General features: G+C 45.8%; 1 protein-coding gene across 2 annotated transcripts in view; it reads left to right on the top strand.

Annotated features, from left to right (window-relative positions):
* AKAP8L (A-kinase anchoring protein 8 like) overlaps positions 1-23,024 on the top strand; it is a 28,096-nt gene that overhangs the window by 1,810 nt on the left and 3,262 nt on the right. Inside the window, exons 2-13 of one of the 2 annotated variants that reach the window (XM_054578830.1) lie at positions 4,852-4,926; positions 9,068-9,100; positions 9,363-9,420; positions 9,523-9,603; positions 11,496-11,949; positions 12,045-12,141; positions 12,216-12,286; positions 12,623-12,686; positions 13,568-13,676; positions 15,126-15,267; positions 15,373-15,478; positions 15,692-15,822. In XM_054578830.1, coding sequence (XP_054434805.1) covers positions 4,852-4,926; positions 9,068-9,100; positions 9,363-9,420; positions 9,523-9,603; positions 11,496-11,949; positions 12,045-12,141; positions 12,216-12,286; positions 12,623-12,686; positions 13,568-13,676; positions 15,126-15,267; positions 15,373-15,478; positions 15,692-15,822 — 1,421 coding nt within the window. Of the gene's footprint in view, positions 1-4,851; positions 4,927-9,067; positions 9,101-9,362; positions 9,604-11,495; positions 11,950-12,044; positions 12,142-12,215; positions 12,287-12,622; positions 12,687-13,567; positions 13,677-15,125; positions 15,268-15,372; positions 15,479-15,691; positions 15,823-23,024 lie in introns of both variants that reach the window. The other variant, XM_054578829.1, reaches the window with a different exon arrangement.

The raw sequence follows: 23,024 nt of genomic DNA, 5'->3' as shown, positions 1-23,024 counted from the left end.
CTTGGAAATCAGTAGTGCCAAGATTGGGCAACCCTCCCCTAGCATTTCTATAGTTTTCCTGATTCAGGAGGAAAGTCATTAGGATCGTTACTGACATCAGTATAATTGAGATGTAATCTTTTTCACCAGATTTTACCAAGAACTAGAAGACAGTTCTGTGTTTGGGGGCAAGACTGCTGAAGAGACCACAGTGTGAATGGTTAGGGTCTGTGGGGTACCTTAAAAATGAAACATTTATATTTATAAACAAGGAAACTGAGTTAGAGAGGTCACTAATGACCAAGTCTGAATTTGAACTCCAGCTCTTGTAGACTGTAGTTCTGGGTTTGAGTGGGTACTGAGTTAGCGAAGCTAATGAGATTATTATGAGTTTTTCCTTGATCTTGTTCAACTGAAAACCACAGTAGCTTTATAATGTCTTTAATTTTTAAAAAGCAGACTACCAGAATCAGACATTTTAGCAGACATAAAAGCAGACATTTTAGTCATATCTCAGACAACTATTTTGCCTTTAAGGAGAGGTTCTGGAGGCCTTGAAACAAATGGTATGATTACTATTACTAATAGAATGTGATTAAAATAAATTATCTTTCTGATAACTTGTCCAGCTTTTGAACTTAGTTTATGTGTAGTTGGGAAAGGAGTCTCTATCTCTGGCATTGAGGGGAAAGATGAGAGCAATGGAAACACAGGACAGAAAAAGCCAGAAGCAGGCCTTCAAAGAAAGGTCTGAAATGCTACCAGTCTTTTTATAGGAACATTTTTTAACTCACAGTTACTGTGTGTTAGGAACTCACAAGTGGTTTAGCTGGATGGTTCTGGCTTGGGATTTCTTGTAAGGTTACTTTCCTTTTTCCTTTTTTTCTTTTTAATCCTCACCTGAGAACATTTTTTTCATTGCTTTTGAGGGGGCGGGGGGGGGGGGGAGAAACATTAATCTAATAGAGAACCATCTATTGGCTGCCTCTCGTAGACTCCCTGACTGGGGATCACCCTAAATGGGAGTCAGACCCACAAGTTTTTGGTATACGGCGACACTGCCCAGGGCGAGGTTACCTTTTGGATGTTAGTATGGACTGTAGGCATCTGAACGCTTTATTGGTGCTGAAGGACCCATCTCCAAGGTGACATAAACTCCCACGGGTAGTAGTTTGATGCTGGCTGTTGGTTCCCTACTGTGTGGGCCTCTCCCCAGGCGTCCTGAAAGGACCCCACAGCATGGTGGCTAGTTTTGCCCAGAGTGAATGATCTAAGAGAACGCAGGGTGGAAACGTTGGAAAATATACTCGATCATTTTTGCAGTTTTCCTGGTTACACTGCCTACCTCTATCAGTTTGGGAAGGGACAACATAATGGCAGAAGACAAGAATCACTAGAGGCCATTTTGGAGGCTGGTTACCACCGCATAGTTTCCCCTTTCAGAAAAAGAAGAAAAATTAAACTGAAAAGCTTTGTTTATTTTTGTGGGAAAAAGGTGTCAGAGAGGCTGGCCAAGAGGAGGCAGCTATGATGCATAGTTACCATAAATCCATGGTCTGACCCTTAGCTTTATAGGACCAAAAACTTGCTTATTTTTTCACCCAGAGTTGGTCAGAGTGGCTCATCAAACCAAGAAGAGAATGATTTATGAACGCGACAGGAAATTGCTACACTTAGAGCATAACTGGCTCCTGAAGGTCCTGACCTAGAGACAGTCTTGTGGAACAGAAGGTTAATGTTGGGAGAACAGAACTAGAGTAGAGGTTGCCGTTGAGCTCCTAAGGCGGGATAGATTGTCTTCCCTTCTTCCCAGGGAGGAAAGAACCAGGGCCCCTCTCCCCTGGGTAGATACAGAGCTTTTGCTCTGCAGCTTTCATACTGTGTTCCAATATGTATTTCTGTCAGCCTGTGGTAGGTTCCAGTTTCAGGTGCAGTATTTACCAACCACACTACCTAAAGTATGGTGCCATGCTCCTGGTGGCTTGATTGCTGAACTAAAAGGTTTCCAGAAGCTATTTGAGCAAACAGTGGAGAAAGCGGGTATAGGGTACCTTTTTACACTCTGAGGCTTTCCCATATGTGAACCATATGAAGAATGATTTCCGTGTTTCATGATCTGTTTCATCAATGCTTAGAATTTAGGTATTTCAGGAATATACTGGGTCCCTGGAGAGAATACATTTAACCGTGCCCTCTTTAATATTTTTTAAATTGATTTTAGAGAGAGGAAGGGGGAGAAAGAGAAAGAAACATTAATTTGTTGTTCCACTTATTTCTGCATTCATTGGCTAAAGCTTGTATGTGCTCTGACCAGAGTTCAAACCTGCAACCTTGGTGTATCAGGACAGGACCAACTGAGCGGTCCAGCTGCCTGGTCAAGGCTGAATGTGCCCTCTTTATTTATTTATTTTTAGAGCGGGGAAAGGAGGGAGAAAGACAGGAAGAGAAACTTAACATCGATTGGTTGCCTCTCACATGCCCGCCCCGCCTCCGCCCACCCTGCCGCAAACCCCCCCCCGCCCCCCCCCCGCCCCCCCGCAAGGAGATCTGGCCCGTACCCTAGGTATGAGCCCTGATCTGGAATGGACCCAGCAGCCTTTCAGTTTGTGGGATGATGCCCACTGAGCCCCACCAGTCAGGGTTGAATGTGCCCTTTTTAATTAGGGAGGATTAAAAAGGTTGGGTTTTTTACTTCAGACTTTCTCCTTTCCCAGTGCCTCTTCTTAGTGCCCTCTGGAAATTAAAGTGTTGGGTCCACTGGTCCTTGTTTGAAACCCTTGGTGATGGGTGTTTTGGAATTCTGACTTGAGAGAAGGACATTCCACAGCACCCACACTGGCATGTGGGCTAGCACCCAATAATTAAACACATTATTTCTGTACCTAATGGGGTAAAGAAAGACCGTAATTTTTGCCCCCAAATGGGTATTGTACTACATTTGAGGAGAACACTTGGTTTGCAGACCTTTTTGGACTATGGGATTGCAGGTTAAGGGATGCTGGCCCTATCCTCTTTGCTGGTTGTGGTAAGGGCCAAATGAAATAATGCAGATACAGCTCTTAGTACCCTGTGGAGGAGACACTCGTTGAGTGTTGAGTGTGGGAAAGGCACTTGGTGTATGCTTTTGTTCTAAAGTTATTGGAGCCGTGGCTGGTGTGGCTCAGTGGATTGAACGCTGGCCTGCGAACCAAAAGGTTGCTGGTTCGATTCCCAGTCAAGGCACACATCTGGGTTGTGGACCAGGTCCCCAGTTCAGGGCATGCAAGAGGCAGCTGATTGATGCATTTCTGGCACATTAATGTTTCTCTCCCTCTCTTTCTCCCTCCCTTCTCCTTTCTCTGAAAAGTAAATGAAATCTTTTAAAAAATAAATAAGTTATTGGAGGCGCTAGCTTTTATTTTTAGGTCATGAGTTAGTTGGCTCTGATGGAAATTGGCAAATATTACCTCTTATGGTATGTCATAATTTCAGTGCTATGGTAAATAATTTTTTTTAAATATTTTAATTTACTTATTTTTAGAGAGGGAGGAGGGAGAGAGGGAAACATCACCGTGTGTGGTTGCCTCTCACGCACCCCCTACTGAGGACCTGGCCAGCAACCCAGGCATGTGCCCTGACTGAATCAAACCCATGACCCTTTGGTTTGCAGGCCAGCACTCAATCCGCTGAGGCACACCAGCCGGGGAGCTATGTGTAAATCATTTTAAAAAATTATTTTAATGTAGGTTTTTTTTTTTTAATCCCCATGCAGAGATATGTTTATTGATTTGAGAGAGAGAGAGACATCGATCAGTTGCCTTCCATATGTGCCCTGAAAGAAAGGGGGGGGGGGGACATCGATCAGTTGCCTTCCGTATGTGTCCTGACCAGGGATCAAACCTGTAACATCAATAGGTGCCCTAACTGGGTGTCGAACCTGCAACCTTTTGGTGTATGGGACGGTGCTCCAACCAACTGAGACACCTGGCCAGAGCTAATGTAGTTTTTTGTTTTTTTTTTTCATTTGATTTTAGAGGGAAAGGAGAAACATCTACTTGTTATCCTACTTATTTGTGCATTCATTGGTTGATTCTTGTACATGCCCTGACAGGGCTTGAATCTGCAACCTCCTCATATGGAGACATTGCTCTAGCCAACTAAGCTACCCACCCAGGGCCTTAATGTAATTTTAAGGATAATGTTAGGATTGATCATAGTCTGTTACAGTAAGCATTTAAGAGCAGTAGTGTCTGGAAGAGGTTCAAGTTTTCTTTGCTGCTTGGTACTAATTCAAGTTTTCCATGGTCTGCGACCCTAGGTGCCAGTTGACAAGGAGCCTTCTTTGGAATTAATAAGGATAATTTGAGAGTTGAGAAAATAGGATATAATATATATGTAATATTTATCCCATATAAGTATGCTAACCCAAGTGATTACATTCAAAAGGTAATATGTACATTTTTATAGGAAAACTAAAAATACAAACTTTTGGTTTCTTATTTGGGGGAGGGAGGATGCTATTTTCTTAACATTGTTTAAAAACAACCCCCATCCTTGTTTGACTCAGAGGCAACTCACCTCCAATAATTAGTGGTTTGACATGAGTATTTTCCTCATTTAAGTAAACGATAATCTGGGTACTCACTTATCAAAATGGGTTACTGGTTTCAAGTACTTGAAATTTTTTATCCAATTCTTCTGGTGCAGCAAGTTAAATATAGCCTGCCTTTCTGCTGGTTAATATGTTCTGGAGGTGAAATTCAAGTGTTGTGAAGCTAGTTTTTGGTGGCTTTCCAGTGAGGTGAGGGCCTGTCAGTCTGTACTAACAGGCAATCTTAGGTCATTGACATATGGCTTGTTTGGGGAAATTAACCACATTGTGCCTATGTTTAGGCTTTGTCCAGGGATCTGAAACCACTTTGCAGTCAACGTACTCAGACACGAGTGCTCAGCCAACCTGTGATTATGGTAAGTGTGGGCCCCCGGGAACCAGAGGGTAGGTGAGTGCTCTGCCTTCTCCTAGTGCCACAGCAGTCTATTTGGTATGAACAGAAACCAAGCCATTCATGTAGCCCCAGGGTAGTATATGGGACCGCCAGGCCAGAAAGGCTACCTGTCTGAATCTAGCAAGCTTTTAGAGATGTCAGGCCATCTCAAGCCAGGCAGCTCCTTGCATGTACGGTTGAGGGAAAATCTGATTGATTTCTGAAGTGTGGACAGGCATACTAAATCTAATTCAGAAGTAGCTACCAGCTGATAAAGCTGGTCTTTCCGTGGTTTGTCATCCTACATGTCAGTTGACAAGGAGCCTTCTTTGGAATTAATAAGGATAATGCCTTATTTGCTGAGATGGGTAGTTTGTTTTACTACCAAAGTCCGGGAAAAGACTGAGCCTGCATGGTGACATTCCCTCACTGAATAAATGGACATAAGTAAGCTACCTGAAGTATTAGCAGCTAGTCCCTGCAAGGGAGGGAGACTTAAAATGTTTTGAAATTGAGTAAGGAGTTATCAAGTATTTCATAAATGAGAAGAAACTTGGTTTAGCATGGCTTCCATCTGCTATCCTGCCCGCCTCGCCTCACCCCTTTTAATAAAAAATAATACTAAATTGCACATCTTTTATGAATTGTTTTCCCTCTGGTTTATGTATTTTGGGTATAAGCATTTTATCAGATGTGCATTTTCTCCCAGACAGTGGCTTTTCTCTTTATTCTCATGTCTTTTGAAGAACACAAATTTTTTTTTTAAGATTTTATTTATTTATTTTTAGAGAGAAGGGAGGGAGAAAGAGCAGGAGAGAAATACCAGTGTGTGGTTGCCCCTTAAGTGTCTCCCACTGGGGACTTGGCCCACAACCCAGGCGTGTGCCCCAACTGGGAATCAAACTGACGAACCTTTGGTTCACAGGCCAGCACTCAATCCACTGAGCCACACCAGCCAGGGCTGAAGAACACAAATTTTTTATTTTGATGAAATTCAATTTATCAGTCTTTAATTGATTGTGATTTTGGGGTTGTAAGAAATTTATGCCTAACCCAAGGTCACAAAGGTTTTCTTCTAAGTGTTCTTTTAGGTGCTTTGTAGTTTTATGTTTGACATTTATTTTTTGATCCATTTTGAGTAAATATTTCTACAAAGTATGCAGTTTAGGTCAAGATTCTTTTTTACCTTTGTTAAAAATCAGTTGAACATGCATGTGTCGATCTGTGACTGTACTCTAATTCTGTTGCATTGATTTATGTGTTTAAATTTCTTCCAGTACTATACTGTTTTGATTACTTTATAGCAAGTCTTGAAATCAGTTAATGTGAGTCATCCAGGTTTGTTTGTTTTTCCAGAATTGACTTGGACATTCTAGTTCCTTTGATTTTTGCATATAAATTTTAGAATCAGTTTATCCATGTCTTAAAAATTCCTGGTGAGATTTGAGTGGGATGGCCTTGAATATATGGATTAGTTTGGAAGAATTAACATCTTATCATTATTAAGTCTTCAACCCATAGTACTTCTTTTATTTAGATCTTATATTTCTTTCTTCGGTGTTTTGTAGTTTCTAACACACAGATCTTTCACATGCTTTGTTATATTTAAACTTCAGTCTTTTAATGCTAAGGTAAATGGCAGTTTTAAAAATTTCAGTTTTCAATTGTTTATTGCTAGTGCATAGAAATTGGGTTGATTTTTGTATATTGAATTTGTAATAAACCTTGCTAAGCTCACTTATTCTAGTAATTTGTAGATTGCTTGAGTTTTCTTTTTTGTTTTTTTTTTTTAATGTAGACAGTCATGTTGTGAAAATATAGCAAGGGTTTTATTTTTCCTTCTGGCTTACATTGCAAAAACAATGTAACGACATTTAAATAACCTTTTGAAAAACTGTCTAGATCCCACCATTTTAATATTTAACTTGTGTCAGCATATCTATCTTAGGTAGTTGAATAATTTATAGGTGGCTAGAATTGTGTGTCCTGCTTTATTTTTTCTAACTATAGCAATTTTCCTTCTGCTACATAAAGCTTAATAGATTCTTTTTTGATGCCTACATGAGGTATTTCATTGAGTATTTTTGCTTTATAAGTATTGCTTACTGTGATCATCTCCTTTTCTTTCTTGTTTTTTCAGAAATGTGTGTATGTATATCTGTATGTGTTTATGTCCTGCCCCTGGCCAGTGTGGCTCAGTTGGTTGGGCATTGTCCTGCAAACCAAAGGGTCACGGGTTCGATTCTTGGTCGGGGCACATTCCTAGGCTGTGGGTTCGGTCCCTGGTCAGGGCATATACAAAAGGCAACTGGTCGGTATTTCTCTCTTACATTTCTCCCCCCCTTCTCCTCTCTCTAAAATCAACGAGCATGACCTCAGGTGAGGATTTAAAAAATAAGTCATCTAAAAAGAAATGTTCTAAAATTGTACCTTTGTTAACAATGATCTTACCTTTCTGGGAATGGAAGTGAGTTTGGATATTCTTTTGAAAGGTACAAGTCTAGAGGGGTGGGAATTGTGTCTCTAAATGCCATAGTGTAGATAGACAAAGGTTTCTGCCCAGAAGGACCCAGCTTGGGAGCCCATCAGGGAGTGTGGGTTGCTATAGGCATAGCAAATATTACATAGGGACTGCTTGTCTGAGCCTATCGTAGCAGCCAGCAACCTGTGCTTGTGTTTATAGAGTCAGTGTCCACTCCTGCTTCCTTCCCTTGTGCATCCTCACTGTTCTGGTAGATCCTCGGCAGCCTCAGGAACAGCCTCAATGGGGCTGCCTTGTCTCCTAGTCCTGTCTCCTTTTGAATAGTTAGGGTCACTGTCCCTCGTACAAACAGCCACATGGCCAGTCTCTCATAGCTGCCAGGGCTAAGTGCATTATTCCTTGTGTGGCTCTGCCAGCCTCTCTTCTTGCCCATCACTCGTTATGTGATTTCCTGCTCCTGACTGTCCATTGCTACTCAGTGGTTAACAGTGTCTCTCTTTTAACATGCAGTGCTCTGGGTCTGAGCAGTCCCCAGGTCTGCCAAACTCTGCTCTGTGTGCTCGGGAGGATAGTTTTTGGATCAACAAATGAGAAGCCTCTGCTTTGGTTTCCCCAGGCAAAGAGTTTTTTTGCTTTGTGAACTCTTTTGTGCTCGTGTTCATTAAATGTAGTGGTCATCTAAAGTCTGTTGCTGGTTTTTGACACCTCCCCATTCTATTTGTGCACTGTATTGAGGAGGATGCACATGTTCTGCCTAGTTCTTCTTTTCAGTGTGTGTGTTCTTGCACCACTATGGCTGGATTCTGCCATCCATCATGCTGCCATCTCACTGAACTTTGGTCCTGCCCTGGAATGAGCATCGCCTCTCCACAGGGCAGAGAGAACCAGGAGTAGAAGATGACTTTGGGCTCTCACCAGAGTCACTGGGAAGGTGCCTGGCTGTTCTCATGGATTCCTCTGGGGAGGAAGCATGTCTGCTTGACTTGACTTCATACTTTGTCATTTCGAAATGGCTTTGTGTTCAGGAAGGAAGGAATTTTTCTCAAGGGCTGTGATAAACTACAGAGCACATTTAGTTTATAGTCCAGATTGGAGTTGTGTCTTGTCTTTCCCTCTGCTGATGTGTTCCACTCACTCATTCAGTGGCTTGGTGGCCCTTCCTGTAAAGGCAGACATTTGAGGGACTGGTGTGGTCAGTTTCTCTACTCCACATGACTTTGTTGGACAATTTGAGTGCCGTGACTTCAGAGTGGATGTGGACTCGGTGCTGAGCTGCTTCCACAGCAGAGTCTGTGTGAGGCACTGGGAACCACTCACCTTTTCCTCTGATCAGTGCTTAGCTAGGAGCGGGAGTAATCTTCCACTTTTGGGTCCTTAAGGGAGTATAGGAGCCAAATTCCATAGCTGAGAGTATTTTGAAGGGGAAGCCCCTTGAATAGCAGATGAGCAGAGCCACAGAAAGTGGAGCACCAGGGCAGCAGGTGGCTGGGATCATTTATGTGGTGCTCTCAAGCTCCAGGCTTCTCAATTAAGGGCAGATTCAGTCTCCTACAGTCAGACAGTAGAAGTCTTTTTCTCCCTTCGTTACTGAATGAAACTCTCATTGTATTGTAAGATGTAACTACCCTTTTACTTTTTGTAGGATATGGAACTTGGAACTCTGGGACAAACAGAGGCAAGTATCATTTCCATGAATACTCTCCTCTCCCTTGGGATGGAGCTGGTGGTTATGTCTCTGCCACTGCCCAGCTTGGCCAGGTGGGATGGGTGCCTGTGAGGGCTCTGGGCTGGCTACTCCTTCATAGGAGGACTCCTCCGGTGGCTAGGGTCCCCAGATTGTCTCTAACAGAAAATGTCCTTGTGTCTCTGTTCGGCTGTTTCTCTGCCTCTCTTCTACTGGCCCCTGCCACCTCTGTCTGTCTCTCCCCTTGTTGCAGGCTACGAGAACTACGGCTATGGCTATGGCTATGGCCAGGATAACACCACCAACTATGGGTACGGTATGGCCACTTCAGACTCTTGGGACATGCCTAGCTCTGACACAAATGCAAACCCTAGTGCTATGGGTAGCGCCAGTGCCGATTCCGTTTTGTCCAGAATTAACCAGCGCTTAGATATGGTGCCGCACTTGGAGACAGACATGATTCAAGGAGGCGTGTACGGCTCAGGTGGAGAAAGGTGAGTGGGCACCTGCCTAGGGGCCGAGGCTCTGCAGAGGCACCTCCTGCCTGCTCCTGCTGGCTTCTCCCTCTCTGAACTGCCTATATGTCTGTTTCTTCCCTTCTTGCTCTCTTGCTGGGGCCCTCAGAGACTCCGCTGGGGCTGGGGTTCAGTATATTGTCCTTCTCTCGCTTTGCCTCCCGCCCCCACCGCCCAGTGGCCAGCCTCTCCCAGAGCTTGTAGTGGGGAGAACAACCTCAGACCAGGCTGGGTTTACTGTACCCTCCAAATGGCTCTTAGGAGCAGAGTGTTAAGTGGCCCTTCCTCCTGGAGACGGCCACTTGACATTCGCACAACACTTTGCATCCTCCCGCTGTCAGGGCCGGACAGATGGGGTTGGGTGTGAAGAGTGGGATGGGCCTTTGGGGCTGACCGCAGTGAGCTGGGCCATCTTAAACAAGGGACAGGGCAGACGTGAACACTTCCTGGCTGCCCTTCAGTGCCTGACAGATGTGTGCACCTGAAGGGCCTCGGAAGTACCCCGTGAAGAACTGTCCCGTCCTCATTCTGCTGATGGGCGACATGAGGCACAGCCGTGTCACACCCTTACCTGAAGGCGCCCAGGAGTAAGTGGTGGAGCTGGGCCTGGCACCCAGACCTGCCCTACTCCATAGCATCACTCTTTGGGCATTTGTCACTGAACTGGTGGTGGCCCAGGAGTTCTTGTGCTCTAGCAAGAAGCTTCAGTGAAGGGTGGGGCGCACAGATTTCTAGCACAAAGTGGAGTGGTCTGATGGCTCCAGCTGACAGATGGGGAGAGCAGAAAGTAAGGAGGGGCCTGGTTGGGTACTGGCGGGGTCAAGTGAGACCCCTGCCCCCAGGGCCACTGGAAGGCAGAGGGACTTGCCTGCATAGGTTTTGTAGTAAGCAAAAAAGTAGTGGGGGGGACCCCAGGCACACCCCCTGCCCTCCTGCCCGACAGCCATGGTGCTTGGAACTGAGACTGCCAGAGGCAGGGAGGGGCTTGGCTTTTGTCTCGGTGGCCAGGTGGCCCCTCTGCTGCCGCCTGTGTACCATCTTGCTGCAGCCTGGAGCCAAGGAGCAGGGGAGAGGGATGACATGGCGACTGGGTAACACTGGCCACTTTTTGTGCTTGTGAGACAAGTGGGGTCTGGGCCTATGGGGCTGTGGGCTACAGCCACGGGTAGAATGGCTCTCTGCAGTGCCCTACCTCCCGCCATGGGAAGTTTGGCCTACCTTCCTCATTGCTATGTAGGGTTCAGTGCCCTCCCCCCTCCCCGCAGGGCTCCAGGTTGATGTAATAGAACATTTTTTCTCGTCCATGGGCAAGCTCAAAGTGGTGTTCCTGGGAACATTTCCTATTTTGTCCCCTTTTTCCTTTTGGGTAATGAGGGGCTTTGGAGAGTTTTGAGGTTCCCCCAGCCATGAGGGATGAGATCAGCACAGGTTTCTCGTGGGTGTTATCAGCCCATTGGACAGGCATTTCACCTGCTGGAGGAAGTTGTGGGGCTCAGCTCTGCCCCTGCGAAGTAACAGCCTTGGGTGTAGTGGCTACCACAGATACGTGCATGTGCTGCTAAAGAGTTAAGGGGTATGTGGTGTCTCTGCCCCTGCACCTGCTCCACCCCGGTCCTCAGTCCTTCTTAGGGTCCCCAGGCTGCTGATTGTCCATACGCAGGCTTGGGGACATCAGCTGAGGGGTTCATTCCTACTACTAGAATTCTGCTCCTGAGAGGCCTTTTACCTGGCATTTCTGAACAGTGAGCCTCTCCAGCAGTGTGGGTGGGTGCAGGAACAGTGCTTCCTGTCCCCGGGGCAAGGGGGTTTTGGGGGAAGCAAAGGCAACAGGACCTGAGGCCCTCTCTGATGCTTGCCACCTGCTTCTGCAGATACGATTCCTACGAGGCCTGTGACTCGAGGGCTGTCCTGAGTGAGCGTGACCTTTACCGGTCGGGCTACGACTATGGCGAACTTGACCCTGAGATGGAAATGGCCTACGAGGGCCAGTATGATGCCTACAGAGACCAGTTTCGCATGCGTGGCAGCGACACCTTTGGCCCACGGGCTCAGGGCTGGGCCCGGGACTCCCGGAGTAGCCGGCCAATGGCCTCAGGCTATGGGCGCATGTGGGAAGACCCAATGGGGGCCCGGGGCCAGTGTATGCCTGGTGCTTCCAGGCTGCCCTCCCTCTTCTCCCAGAACATCATCCCAGAGTATGGCATGTTCCAGGGCATGCGTGGTGGGGGCGCCTTCCCAGGCAGCTCCCGCTTTGGCTTCGGGTTTGGCAATGGCATGAAGCAGATGAGGCGGACTTGGAAAACCTGGACCACAGCTGACTTCCGGGTGAGTGAAGAAGGCCTTCCTTCCTGGCTCCTGATGAGGCAGAGCAAGGAGCTCAGAGCCATCTGCCCTGACCCAGTTCCCCCTTTCTGACCTAGACCAAGAAGAAGAAGAGAAAGCAGTGCGGCAGCCCTGATGAGCCAGACAGCAAAGCCTCTCGGACCGACTGCTCAGACAACAGTGACTCAGACAATGGTGAGCCAGGGCACTGTCCTCTGCCCCTTTCCCCTGCCCCGGGGCTCCTGGGCTGAGTGTGTCTCTTCTTCCAGATGAGGGCACTGAAGGGGAAGCTGCTGATGGCACTGAAGGCACTGATGCTGTGGAAAGAGGCTCCAGAGCGGTAAGTGGCTCTGTCCCTGCATGCTCTGTCTGCAAGGGTGCCAGTGAAGAGTGGGCTGTCTGAGCCCCCAAGTCCCAGAGCAGGGCTTTCACAGGCTGGCCCGAGGCAGCTCTGCACACATGCGTGATCAGCACAGGGAGGCAGGGAGCTCCGGTAGGGGGAGCAAGGCTGCAGGGAAGCTACGCAGCCAGAGTGGAATGAGCCCTCATTGCAGGGGCTGTGGGGAGGATATGTGGCACCTGGCCCAGTGTCTGGCATGTAGCAGGGCCTCATCAAGTAGAGCCATTGTAAACAGATGCACATTCTTGACACTGGATTTTTGAAATCATGTCTTAGGAAGGAGAAGACGAAGAGGGAAAAGAGGAAGGGAAGGAAGACGGCAAGGAGGATGCAGACAAGGGTGAGTGTCCTTAGTGGCCTGTGTGTTGGGGCAGCTCTTCTGGGCACTCGTGGTGGGAGGCATCCAGCTGAGGGCAGGGTTGTGGCAGAAATGTGCTCCACTTGGGCCTTCCTTTGTGGGGCTGGCAGGGGCTCCTCCTCTGGCCCCTTTCCACTCTGTCCCTGTTCTTTTCAGACAGAGGCTAAGGGTGGCGATGGCCCCTCCTGGCACATTGGTTTTGACTTAGCTGGGGGCAGCAAGCAAAAGTATGGGTGAACCCCAGGCACACCCCATGCCCTAGGTCCCTTAGTAATGTGAAGGCCAAGTCCTCCATGGCTGGTGTCTGAGCTGGGACCTGTGGTGCAGTTTTTACGGCTCTGGTTTGCGTGTCCTCTCCCTTAGCGCCTCTCCAGCCCCTGTATTGGGAGTCCGTGTCCCCCCACCCGAGTGATGAGCGCCAGCAGGTACCTAACAGTAAATCCAGCCTCAGCCCATTATTGCCGCGGTGTCCAGAGGGGGGTGGGCAGGGCCATGTAAGCTTTGGTGTCTTTGCCCCTGGGGACTGCACTTAGGCCCCAGCTGCAGCCTCACTGCATCCCACCACTTAGGCCCTCCCCACAAAGGCCTCTCTTTGCCTTCCAGCCTTCCTGTGGCCCACTCTGCAGAGTGTGGGTGTTCTAGAGAGTGATGGGGTCAGCGTGTGTCCTCCCTTTTTAAGGCCAAGATGTTGGCCAGAACTGCTTCCTCTGCAGCCCAGGGTACCCCCTGCTCGAGGCCAGAGGCCTTGTTCAAACAGCTGCTCTCAGAATGGACCCCTTGCAGTAGATGGCAGGTGATACAGTCAGAGACCTGCCCTGACCTGCTGGAGCCAAGGCGGTAGCTGTGCTCCTTTGTTCTTATAGGGTCCTTGAGCACCCAGGATGAGAGTGGCCAGACCAAGCGCAAGTTACAGGCAGGCAAGAAGAGCCAGGACAAGCAGAAGAAGCGGCAGCGAGACCGCATGGTGGAAAGGTAACCAGCTCCCCCTCCGCCCCTTTGCCTCTGCCTCACAATGGGGCTGCTGCCAGCAGAGCAGGGCCATAGCTCTGCCGCCTCATCGCCCTCTGGCCTCCCTTGGGAGCTGCCACCTGCTCGGCCGTGCATGGACCCTGCTTCCCACCTGGCCCAGCTCCAAGGCCTGGCTCATCCCCTCTGTGTGGCCGCCTGGCGACCACTGGTGTCTTTGGCCTGAGACCGGACACTGCTCAGCACTGTTGCCCAGAAGCTCCGGCGCTCGGTCACTTGGCGCAGGAGCCCCGAGGTGCACTGGGGGCCTGATGCCCCTGCGGGAGGGGGCCAGCTCATCAGAGACTCAAGGTCCAAGGCGCCTGTGCCATCCCAGCTAGCTGCCAAGAGGCCGCCGCCGTACCCAGGAGAGATGGCAGCACCTGTGGGCTGTGGCAGCCTCGGGCCTGCCCTCTGCCTTGTCCGCCGGCCCTATCAGGCCGGGCCTGTCTGCGGCTGAGCCCTTCACGCCCCTTGGTCGGGTCTGTCTGCCCTCAGGGCTCCCGTACTGGCGCTTGCCTCCTCCTCCTCCGCCTCAGACTCTTGCTCTTGCTGGACCTTCCTCAGCCTCGCCGGCGCCCGGCCCCCTGGGCTCTCCAGAAAAAGCTGACCCCGTGGCCCAGATAAGGACGTCCGGCAGAGGTAGGGATCTGCCCCGAGGCCTCGGTGGCGGCTGGCCTCCTCTGCCCCTTGCCACGGAGGCCTGCTCCAGCCCAGGCCCCAGACCCCAGGCTTCTGCTGTGGACACCAGGCCCAGACAGAGCACCTCGCTCAGGTGACTCCAGGCTGCCCTCTGGCAGGCCGGGCAGGCGTCCTCCTTCTAGCTCAGACTGGTCTCTTCTTGGAAGAGGAAGATGAGGCAGCAGGTGCCCAGGCCTGCTTGCCTCCCATCCCTCCTGACACCACCCCCAAGCACTCTGAGCAGAGGATGGGCTGGGCCTCTCAGTCCCCCAGGCCCCAGGAGGAAGATGCAGCACCTTTTCGGGCCCTACCTCGGGACTGCGTACTCCACTCTGCACCTCAGGGCCACCTGGCTCATGCCAGGGCATCTTTCCTTCTGGTCCCCAGCTGGGCCAAGTGCACAAGCTCCTGCCCAGCCTTGGTAGAGAGGCCCTCCGGCTACCTTCCAGCGACTCCTTGCCTGTTGCAGCAGCTGCTGCCTCAGGCTTCAGCCTCCTGCCTGTGGGAAGGAAGAGTTCCTCCCCTGTCCCCTACGTTGCAGTAACTGCAGCCTACAGACTTTCTGTCCCTTTCTACTCCCAACCCCACTGGTCCTAGCCTGTCCCCCTGCTGGGACTGCACTTCAGAGGCCCATGAGCAGGGCCTGTTCAGGGCTCGCAGCTGGGTTGGGTGAGGTGACAGCACTGTTCCATGGGACCCTCAAGGCCTCAGCCCCTCATTTCCCTCCTGTGGCAGGATCCAGTTTGTGTGTTCTCTCTGCAAGTACCGGACCTTCTATGAGGATGAGATGACCAGCCACCTTGACAGCAAGTTCCACAAGGAGCACTTTAAGTATGTAGGCACCAAGCTGCCCAAGCAGACGGCTGACTTTCTGCAGGTGAGCGTTGAAGCAGCACAGTGGCTCCTCTGTCCCCAGTCCCCTCAGGACATAGAGTGGCCCACACAAACCTTGGTGTGGTTCACTCCTCGATGTCTCTGGCAGGAGTACGTCACCAACAAGACCAAGAAGACAGAGGAACTCCGAAAAACAGTAGAGGACCTTGATGGTCTGATCCAGCAGATTTACAGAGACCAGGATCTGACACAAGGTGAGAAGGTTCCATCCCACTCCAACTGACAGGGCCTCAGCCTGCCCTCTGGTCATGACTCTCCTCTTCCCCCAGAGGGGGTTTGTGAGAACAGCCTCGGGCTCACGTGGAACTTGCAGAATGAAGTGAGGAGCTCGTCTGGTGTTTTTCCCAAACTCTCGGGTCTGTCTGAAGCCCCTGGCACCAGTGGCGACTCTCTCCTTTCCCCTACAGAAATTGCCATGGAGCATTTTGTGAAGAAGGTTGAGGCAGCCCACTGTGCAGCCTGCGACCTCTTCATTCCCATGCAGTTTGGGATCATCCAGAAGCACCTGAAGACCATGGATCACAACCGGAATCGCAGAGTGAGTGGCCATCCCGCGGGGAGGTGCTAGGGCTATAAAACTTGCCTTCCAGTGAGGGACTGCAGGGGGCATTTCTGGCCCAGTGCAGTCAGAGACAGGGGTGGGAAATGGGGACTCCTCCGGAGAAGGGGGCATCAGAGCTGGATCTTAAGGAGCAAGTAGGCTATGGGATATGGGGAACTCCATGTGCATAGGGGCCAATGGCCAGAATAGGTTCAGAAACCAAACATAAAGTGTACAGTACACTGTTGCCAGAAAAGGGGTTGGACTTCAGAGGTTCGCGATGGGTGGGCTGAGGAGATGGTCTGCGCTTGTTCCTGTAGGCAGCGAAATTTGAAAGTGGGGGACTAACGGGATTAGAGTTGGTGTCGAACTAGAGACTTTGGGCACCTGATGCAGGAGGGCAGCTGGAGCCAGTGACAGGCTGCTGCACAGAAGTGGGAATGAGGAGAACAGCAGGATATAGGAGCTGTTTAAGGAAGCAAATGCGAGGTCAGCATGAGGGAGTGACCAGGAGTCCGGGCTGTCTCAGATTTCTGACCTGAGTACCTAGGGGATAGAGGTGCTGCCGTGAAGGAGAGGGCAGGGTATGGTACAGGTAAAGGAATAAGTGTGGCAAGAAATTGAACAAATTCTGTCTTAATTTTTTCAATGGATCCTCAGTGCCTAGCACAGAAGTCAGAGTTATGTGGTAGCAAGGGAGTTGTTTTTTGTTGGTTTGTTTGTTTTTTGTTTAATGGGTGGTAACATTCTGGGTTGGAGGAAGCTGTTAGAGATTGGGTGAAGTTGGAGGTAGCTGTACAGTAGGGAGACAACTGGGAGGACTGGGCCTGGCATAGAGAGAGGCTTGGCTGCTCTCACCCTGGAGGAGGCTGAAGGGATTTATGAGCGGGTGAAAGCCGTCAGGGGAGCATAGCATATAGCATTTATCAGCCTTTTCCCATGCCCATTAAATTCGTCTCTGGTTTTTCACAGGACAGTGATTCCTAACGGTGAGCTGGGGTTAAGGGCCTGGCTTGAGTGGTAAAGGACATTCAGGCAGGCATTTGCCACTAAGCTGGAAAGATAGGGAAAATGCCCGTTGTCTTTGGCAGCAGAGAAGCTGTAGAGACGCTGCCAAGGTCAGATTCTTGGGTGTGGAGTTAATAAGAGGTAGGGAGAGACCAGATTGCAGAGAGTGGACAGTGCATGGCATTAACTTTTGGGAAACCTAGGTGAAGTGAGTGTTAGCTGGCAAAATATAAACTCAAAATTTACCCTAAGAAGTTAAAAGATAAGGAAAAGAAAGAAAAATAGCCGTAACAACTAGAAACCGTAGAGAGGTCTGGAAGGGTGATGAAAGAAACTTAACAAGGTATCAGAAGTAGTTGGTTTATAGAGATAACTTAATACAATTTAAATACTGTGTAGTTTTGTCCTGACCTGTGTGGCTCAGTTGAGTAGCTAAAGATCACTGGTTCAATTCCTAGTCAGGGGACATGCCTAGGTTGCAAGAGGCAACTGAGGGATGTTTCTCTCTCATGTTGTTTCACTCCCTCTCTCTCTCCCTTCTCCCTCTCCATAAGTAAATAAATACTCTATATTTTAAAATTCCAGACTGTAGAAATAAATGGGAAAGGTTCTAATTATTATTATTTTTGACCACAGCTTTATTGAGGTATAATTCCCATACCATACAGTTCAGCCATTTAAGGTGTACAGTTCAATAATTTTCCCCCAATTACAGTTGACATTCAATATTATTTTGTAAATACTACTTTTAGGTAAAAACATAGTGGTGAGATAATGATGTACTTTATAAGGTGTTCACCCTGATATTTCCAGTACCCATATTTACCGTATGTGGTTATTATAATATTAGGACTTTAATTTCCTGTGCTCTACTTTTTACATCCCCATGACTATTTTGTAACTACCAATTTGTACTTTTTAATCCCTTATAATTCAGTAGTTTTTAATATATTTACAGTTGTGCAGTCACCACCACGATCAATCATAGAACATTTTCATCACTTCATAAAGAGACCCAGACCCTTTTTCCATTACTCCCCAACCCCCAGTGCTCTCCTGCATTAGGCAACCACTGATTTATTATCCGTCTCTGTGTATTTGCTTAGTCTGCATATTTCATATAATTGGAGTCACATAATAGATGGTCTTATGTGATTGCCTTCTTCCACTTAGCATGTTTTCAAGGTTCATCCTCATGGTAGCATGTATCTGAACTTCATTCCTTTGTATGGCCTAAAAATACTGTCTTGTATGGATATACCGCATTTGCTTTGCTCATTCATGGGTTTGGGCATTTGGGTTGTTTCAGGCTTTTGGCCGTTAAAATAACAGCCAGTGTTGTTACATTTCTGTGCAACTTTTTGTGTGGACATATGTTTTTATTTCTTTGGGGTATATATCTAGGAGTGGAGTGTTTGGGTTAAATGCTGACTCTTAACTTCTTCAGGAACTGCCAGACTGTTTTTGAGAATGGCTGCACCACTTTATATTCCCATGAGCAATGTTTGAGGGTTCTGAGTTACCCGCATATCATCAATACTTATTTGACTTTGTTTCTAGCTATGATAGTGGGTATTAAGTGGTACCTGTTGTATTTTTCTATTTGCATTTCCCTGATAATTAATGACATTGACCATCTTTTCATAGGCTTGCTTCCCGTCCTCCCCCCCACCCCCCGCCATTTCTCTATCTTTCTTGGGGTTGGAAATGTTTGTTCAGATATTTTGTTCACTTTTTGATTGTGTGGTCCTTTTGAGTTCCGTTTTTATTATATTCTAGATATAAGTCTCGTATCAGACATAGGATTTGCAAATATTCTATTTTGCAGGTTGTTTTTTCACCTTCTTGATGTGTCTTACAGCACAAAAGTTTAATTCATCAAAATTAAAATGTATGTGTTTTTTCTTTTGTTGCTGTGCCTGAGTATCATATCTAATAATCCATTGCTGAATTCAAGGTCTCAAGGATTTATATGAGTTGTACAGTTTTAGCTCCTATAATTCGAATCTCTTCTCTATTTGAGTTAACATATGTACATGGTATGAAGTAAGAGTCTAGTTTCACTCTCTTCCAGGTGGAGAGCCAGTTGTCCTGGCACCATTTGTTGAAGAAACTGTCCTTTACCCATTGTAAATGGTTGTGGCACCCTTGTCAACAAAAGTCAGTTGACTATAGCTGGCTATATGGGTTTATTTCTGGACTTTCAATTCTATTCTATTATTATATATACCTATACTTACACTAGTATCAAACTGTAGCTTTCTAGTAAGATTTGGAATCAGGAAGTGTGAATCCTCCAACTTTGTTCCTTTTTCTTAAGATTGTTTTCACTAGTCTGTGATCCTTGCGTTTCCATGAGTTTTAGGATGAACTTGTCAGTTTCTACAAAGAAGCCAGCTGGTATTGTGATAGAATTGTGTTCCATTTCCAGATAAAGTTAGGGAATATTGCCATCTCAACGGTATTGTCTTCTAATCCATAAATAAGGGATGTCTTTCCCATATTTAAAGGTTGCAGGTTTGATCTTCAGTCAGGACACATACAAGAAGCCACCAATGAATGTATAAATAGGTGGAACAACAAATCAGTGTTTCTCTCTCTCTCTAATCAATAAATAAAAATTTTAAAAAAGAACACTTGATTGCCCTGACTGGTGTGGCTCGGTTGGGCATCATCCCGCAAAGAGGGAGGTTGCCAGTTTTGATTCCCTGGTCAGGGCACGTGCCTGGACCATGGGTTTGGTCCCCTGTTGCAGCATGTATGAGAAGCAACCCATTGATCTTTCTCTCTCACATTAATGTTTTTCTTCCTCTTTCTCCCTCCTTTCCCCTTTCTCTAAAAATAAAATCTTTTTAAAAAAGAACAATTGATTTTTGTATATTTATTTTGTGTTCTATAACCTTCCTGAACTTGTTCACTAATTTTAATAGGTTTTAGTGGATTCCTTGGGATTTTTTGTGTACAGGATCAGTCATCTGCAAATAGAGATAGTTTAACTACTTCCTTTCCAATCTGGATGCATTTTCTTTCTTTCCCAATTGCTCTGGCTAGACCATCCAGCACAATGTTGAAAAAGAAGGGAGAGTGGACATCCTTGTGCTGTTTCTGATTTTGGGGGTGAAGGGCCATTAACTATGTTGTTACCTGTGGATTTTTCATAGGCTCTTTATCCGATTGATGAATTCCCTTCTGTTTCTATTTTGCTGAGTGTTTTTATCCTGGAAGGGTATTGGATTTTGCCAAATATTTTTTCTACATCTTTTTGAGATGATCATGTGGTTTTGTTTTTATTCTGTTGTAATGGTATATTGCAATTAATTGATTTTGCGTATTAAACCGCCCTTGCATACCTGGGATAAATCCTGTTTGGTCATAGCATATAACTCTTCCTATGTGTTGTTGGATTGGGTTTGCCAGTATTTCATTTGAGAAATTTTGCATCTGTATTCGTAAGGGGATACTGGTCTGTGGTTTTTGTCGACATCTTTAGTTTTGGTATGAAGGTTATACTGGCCTCAAAGATGAATTGGGAGGTTTTCCCTCATTTGTTTTTTAGAAGAGTTTGTGAAGAATTGGTATTAATTCTTTAAGAGTTTGGTAGAATTTGCCTGTGAAGCCGTCTGGACCTGTGCTTTTCTTTGTGAGTAGTTTTTCTATAGGCTTGGCCAAAAAGTCCATTGAGTTTTTTCTGTAAAATAAAAGACACATTTTTTTCATTTTCACCAATAACTTTATTGATTTGGGTATTTTGAGTACGTTGGCTGCTTCCTGCTATTGGCTTCTAGTGGGCAGAGGCCAGGGCTGCTGCTAATCATCTTCCAATGCGTAAGGCAGCCGCACAGCAAAGAATTACTTGGCTAAAATATCAATAGTACCAAGAAACTTTGCAAACCACTTCTGACACATTTGATCAGTCACAGCACCTTCTGCGTACACTGCACAAGTCTTTTTGCATTTCAGTTGCATTTTTACCTTTCTTGAAATAACAAAGCATAGTATGCCAATAATGTGGCGTGTTTTCTTCCATGTTCAATATATAAAAATGGCTGCACAAGAATTCACTAATTTTGATAAAAAATTTTTTTCATGCTCACTGATAACACAGCTTTCATGATATGATAATCTAACAAAATTGTTTTGAATGAAGTTGAAAGACAACTAAACACTACTAGAGCCATTGTACGGAAAAAACTAAACAAACTTGTTGGCCAACCCAGTATTACTAATAAAAGTTCTTACAATTGGTCTGTTTAGATTTCCTATTTCTTTTTCACTCAGTTTTAGTAGTTTTCATCTTTCTAGAAATGTGTCCATTTCACCTAATTTACCTAATTTATTAGCATATATATGTTTATAGTATTCCTTTATAATCCTTTGTATTTCTGTAAGGTCAGTTGTCTCCTTTCGTTTCTGATTCTAGTAATTCTAGTAATTTGAGTCATCTTTTTTTCTTGGTCAGTCTTGCTAAAGCACTAAAGCTTTGATAATTTTGTTGATCTTTAAAAAGAACATACTTTTTGTTTCATCAATTCCCCCTGCCCCCATCATTTTTCTCTTTCTGACTTCATTAATTTTCACTCTGATCTTTATTATTTTCTTCCTTCTTTTTGCCTTTTAGGTTTAGTTTGTTATTCACCTTACTAGTTTTTTAAGGTGGAAAGTTAGATTTCTTACTGCTTTCACTGCATCCCATAATTTTTGGTATGTCATATCCTCGCTTTCATTCACCTCAAGTTATTTTCTAATTTCCCTCTGATTTCTTTTTAGACCCAGTGATTATTTAACAGTGTGTCATTTAATTTCCACATATTTGTGAATCTCCCAAATTTCTTTCTGTTCACTAATAGAAATTTGGGAAACTCTTAATTTTATTCTGTGTGCTCAGAAAACATACATTGTGTTATTCGAGTCCTTTTTAATTTATTCTGGCTTGTTTTATGGCCTGGCATATGGTCTCTCCTGGAGAATGTTTCTTGTGCACCTGAGAGAAAAATGTATATTCTGTTGTTGGGTGGAATGTTCTGTAGATCTGTTACACTTATTAGGCTTTCCAACTATTATTGTTTAAGTTGTCTGTATCTCCCTTCATTTCTGTCAATTTTTATTTTATGTATTTTGATGCTTTTGTTAGATGCATCTGTAATTGTTATGTCCTCCTGAACCTTTTTTTAAATCAATTGAGAAGACAGGAAAGGAAATATACATTAATAGTGTCTTTTATAATTACATCATTACCTTTATTGTTTTTTCATGTGAATTCACTATACTCTGGGATCACTTGGTTTCAGCTGAAGAACTTCCTTTGGTATTTTTTGTAAGGTCGGTTCGTAGGAAATTCTCCCAGTTCTTTACTACAGAATGTCTAATTCACTTTCATTTTTGAAAGAGCTTATCTGGGCACAAGATTGTTGGTTGACAGTTTTTTTCTTAAGCGTTTTAAATGTTATCCTACTGCCTTCTGGCCTCAGTTCTGATGAGAGATCCGTTTTTAACTTAATTGGGGTTCCCTTTTAGGAAGTGACGATTCATTTTTCTCTTGCTCCTTTCAAGATTTTACCCTTGTCCTTGCCTTTCAGCATTTTTATTGTAATGTGTCTTTGTGGATCTCATTGGGTTTATCTATTTGGAGTTTGTTGAGCTTCTTCATTGTGTAAAGTTTTTCATCAGACTTGTGAAGTTTTTAGCCATTATTCAGATAATTGTTCTGCTCCTTTCTCTTTTCTTCTGGTGTTTTCATTATGCATAGTCATGGTGTCAGAGGTTGTCTGAGACTGACTATTCTATTTTTATTTATTCTTTTTTCTGTTTTTCAGATTGTATGATCTCTTATCTACATACTCAATAATTTTTCTGCTAGTTCAGATCTGTTAAGCCACTCTGGGGAATTTTTCATTTACATTGCTATAAATGGGGACTCTTCTCAGGCTGCCATGCTGGGAGTCAATTCTCAAATTCATTTTTAGGAAGCTTTTTTAACCTTAATTCCAAAAATTTGATAAAGGTAATACAAAGATGAAACTGTAAGTTAGTTTATTATTAAAGAATAAATGTGCCCTAGCTGGTGTAGCTCAGTTGTTTGGAGCATCACCCTGTAAATCAAATGATGGTAGGTTTGATTCCTGGCCAGGGCATATACCAAGATTGCAGATTTAATCCCTAGTCAGGACACGTATGAGAAGACAACTAATTGA

This window comes from Pteronotus mesoamericanus, unplaced genomic scaffold (assembly GCF_021234165.1).
Source record: "Pteronotus mesoamericanus isolate MK-2021 breed Mesoamerican mustached bat unplaced genomic scaffold, CSHL_Meso_final contig_502, whole genome shotgun sequence".
Taxonomy (NCBI): domain Eukaryota; kingdom Metazoa; phylum Chordata; class Mammalia; order Chiroptera; family Mormoopidae; genus Pteronotus; species Pteronotus mesoamericanus.
Note: the sequence above shows the minus strand (reverse complement) of the source record. Positions and strands in the feature narration are given on the sequence as shown.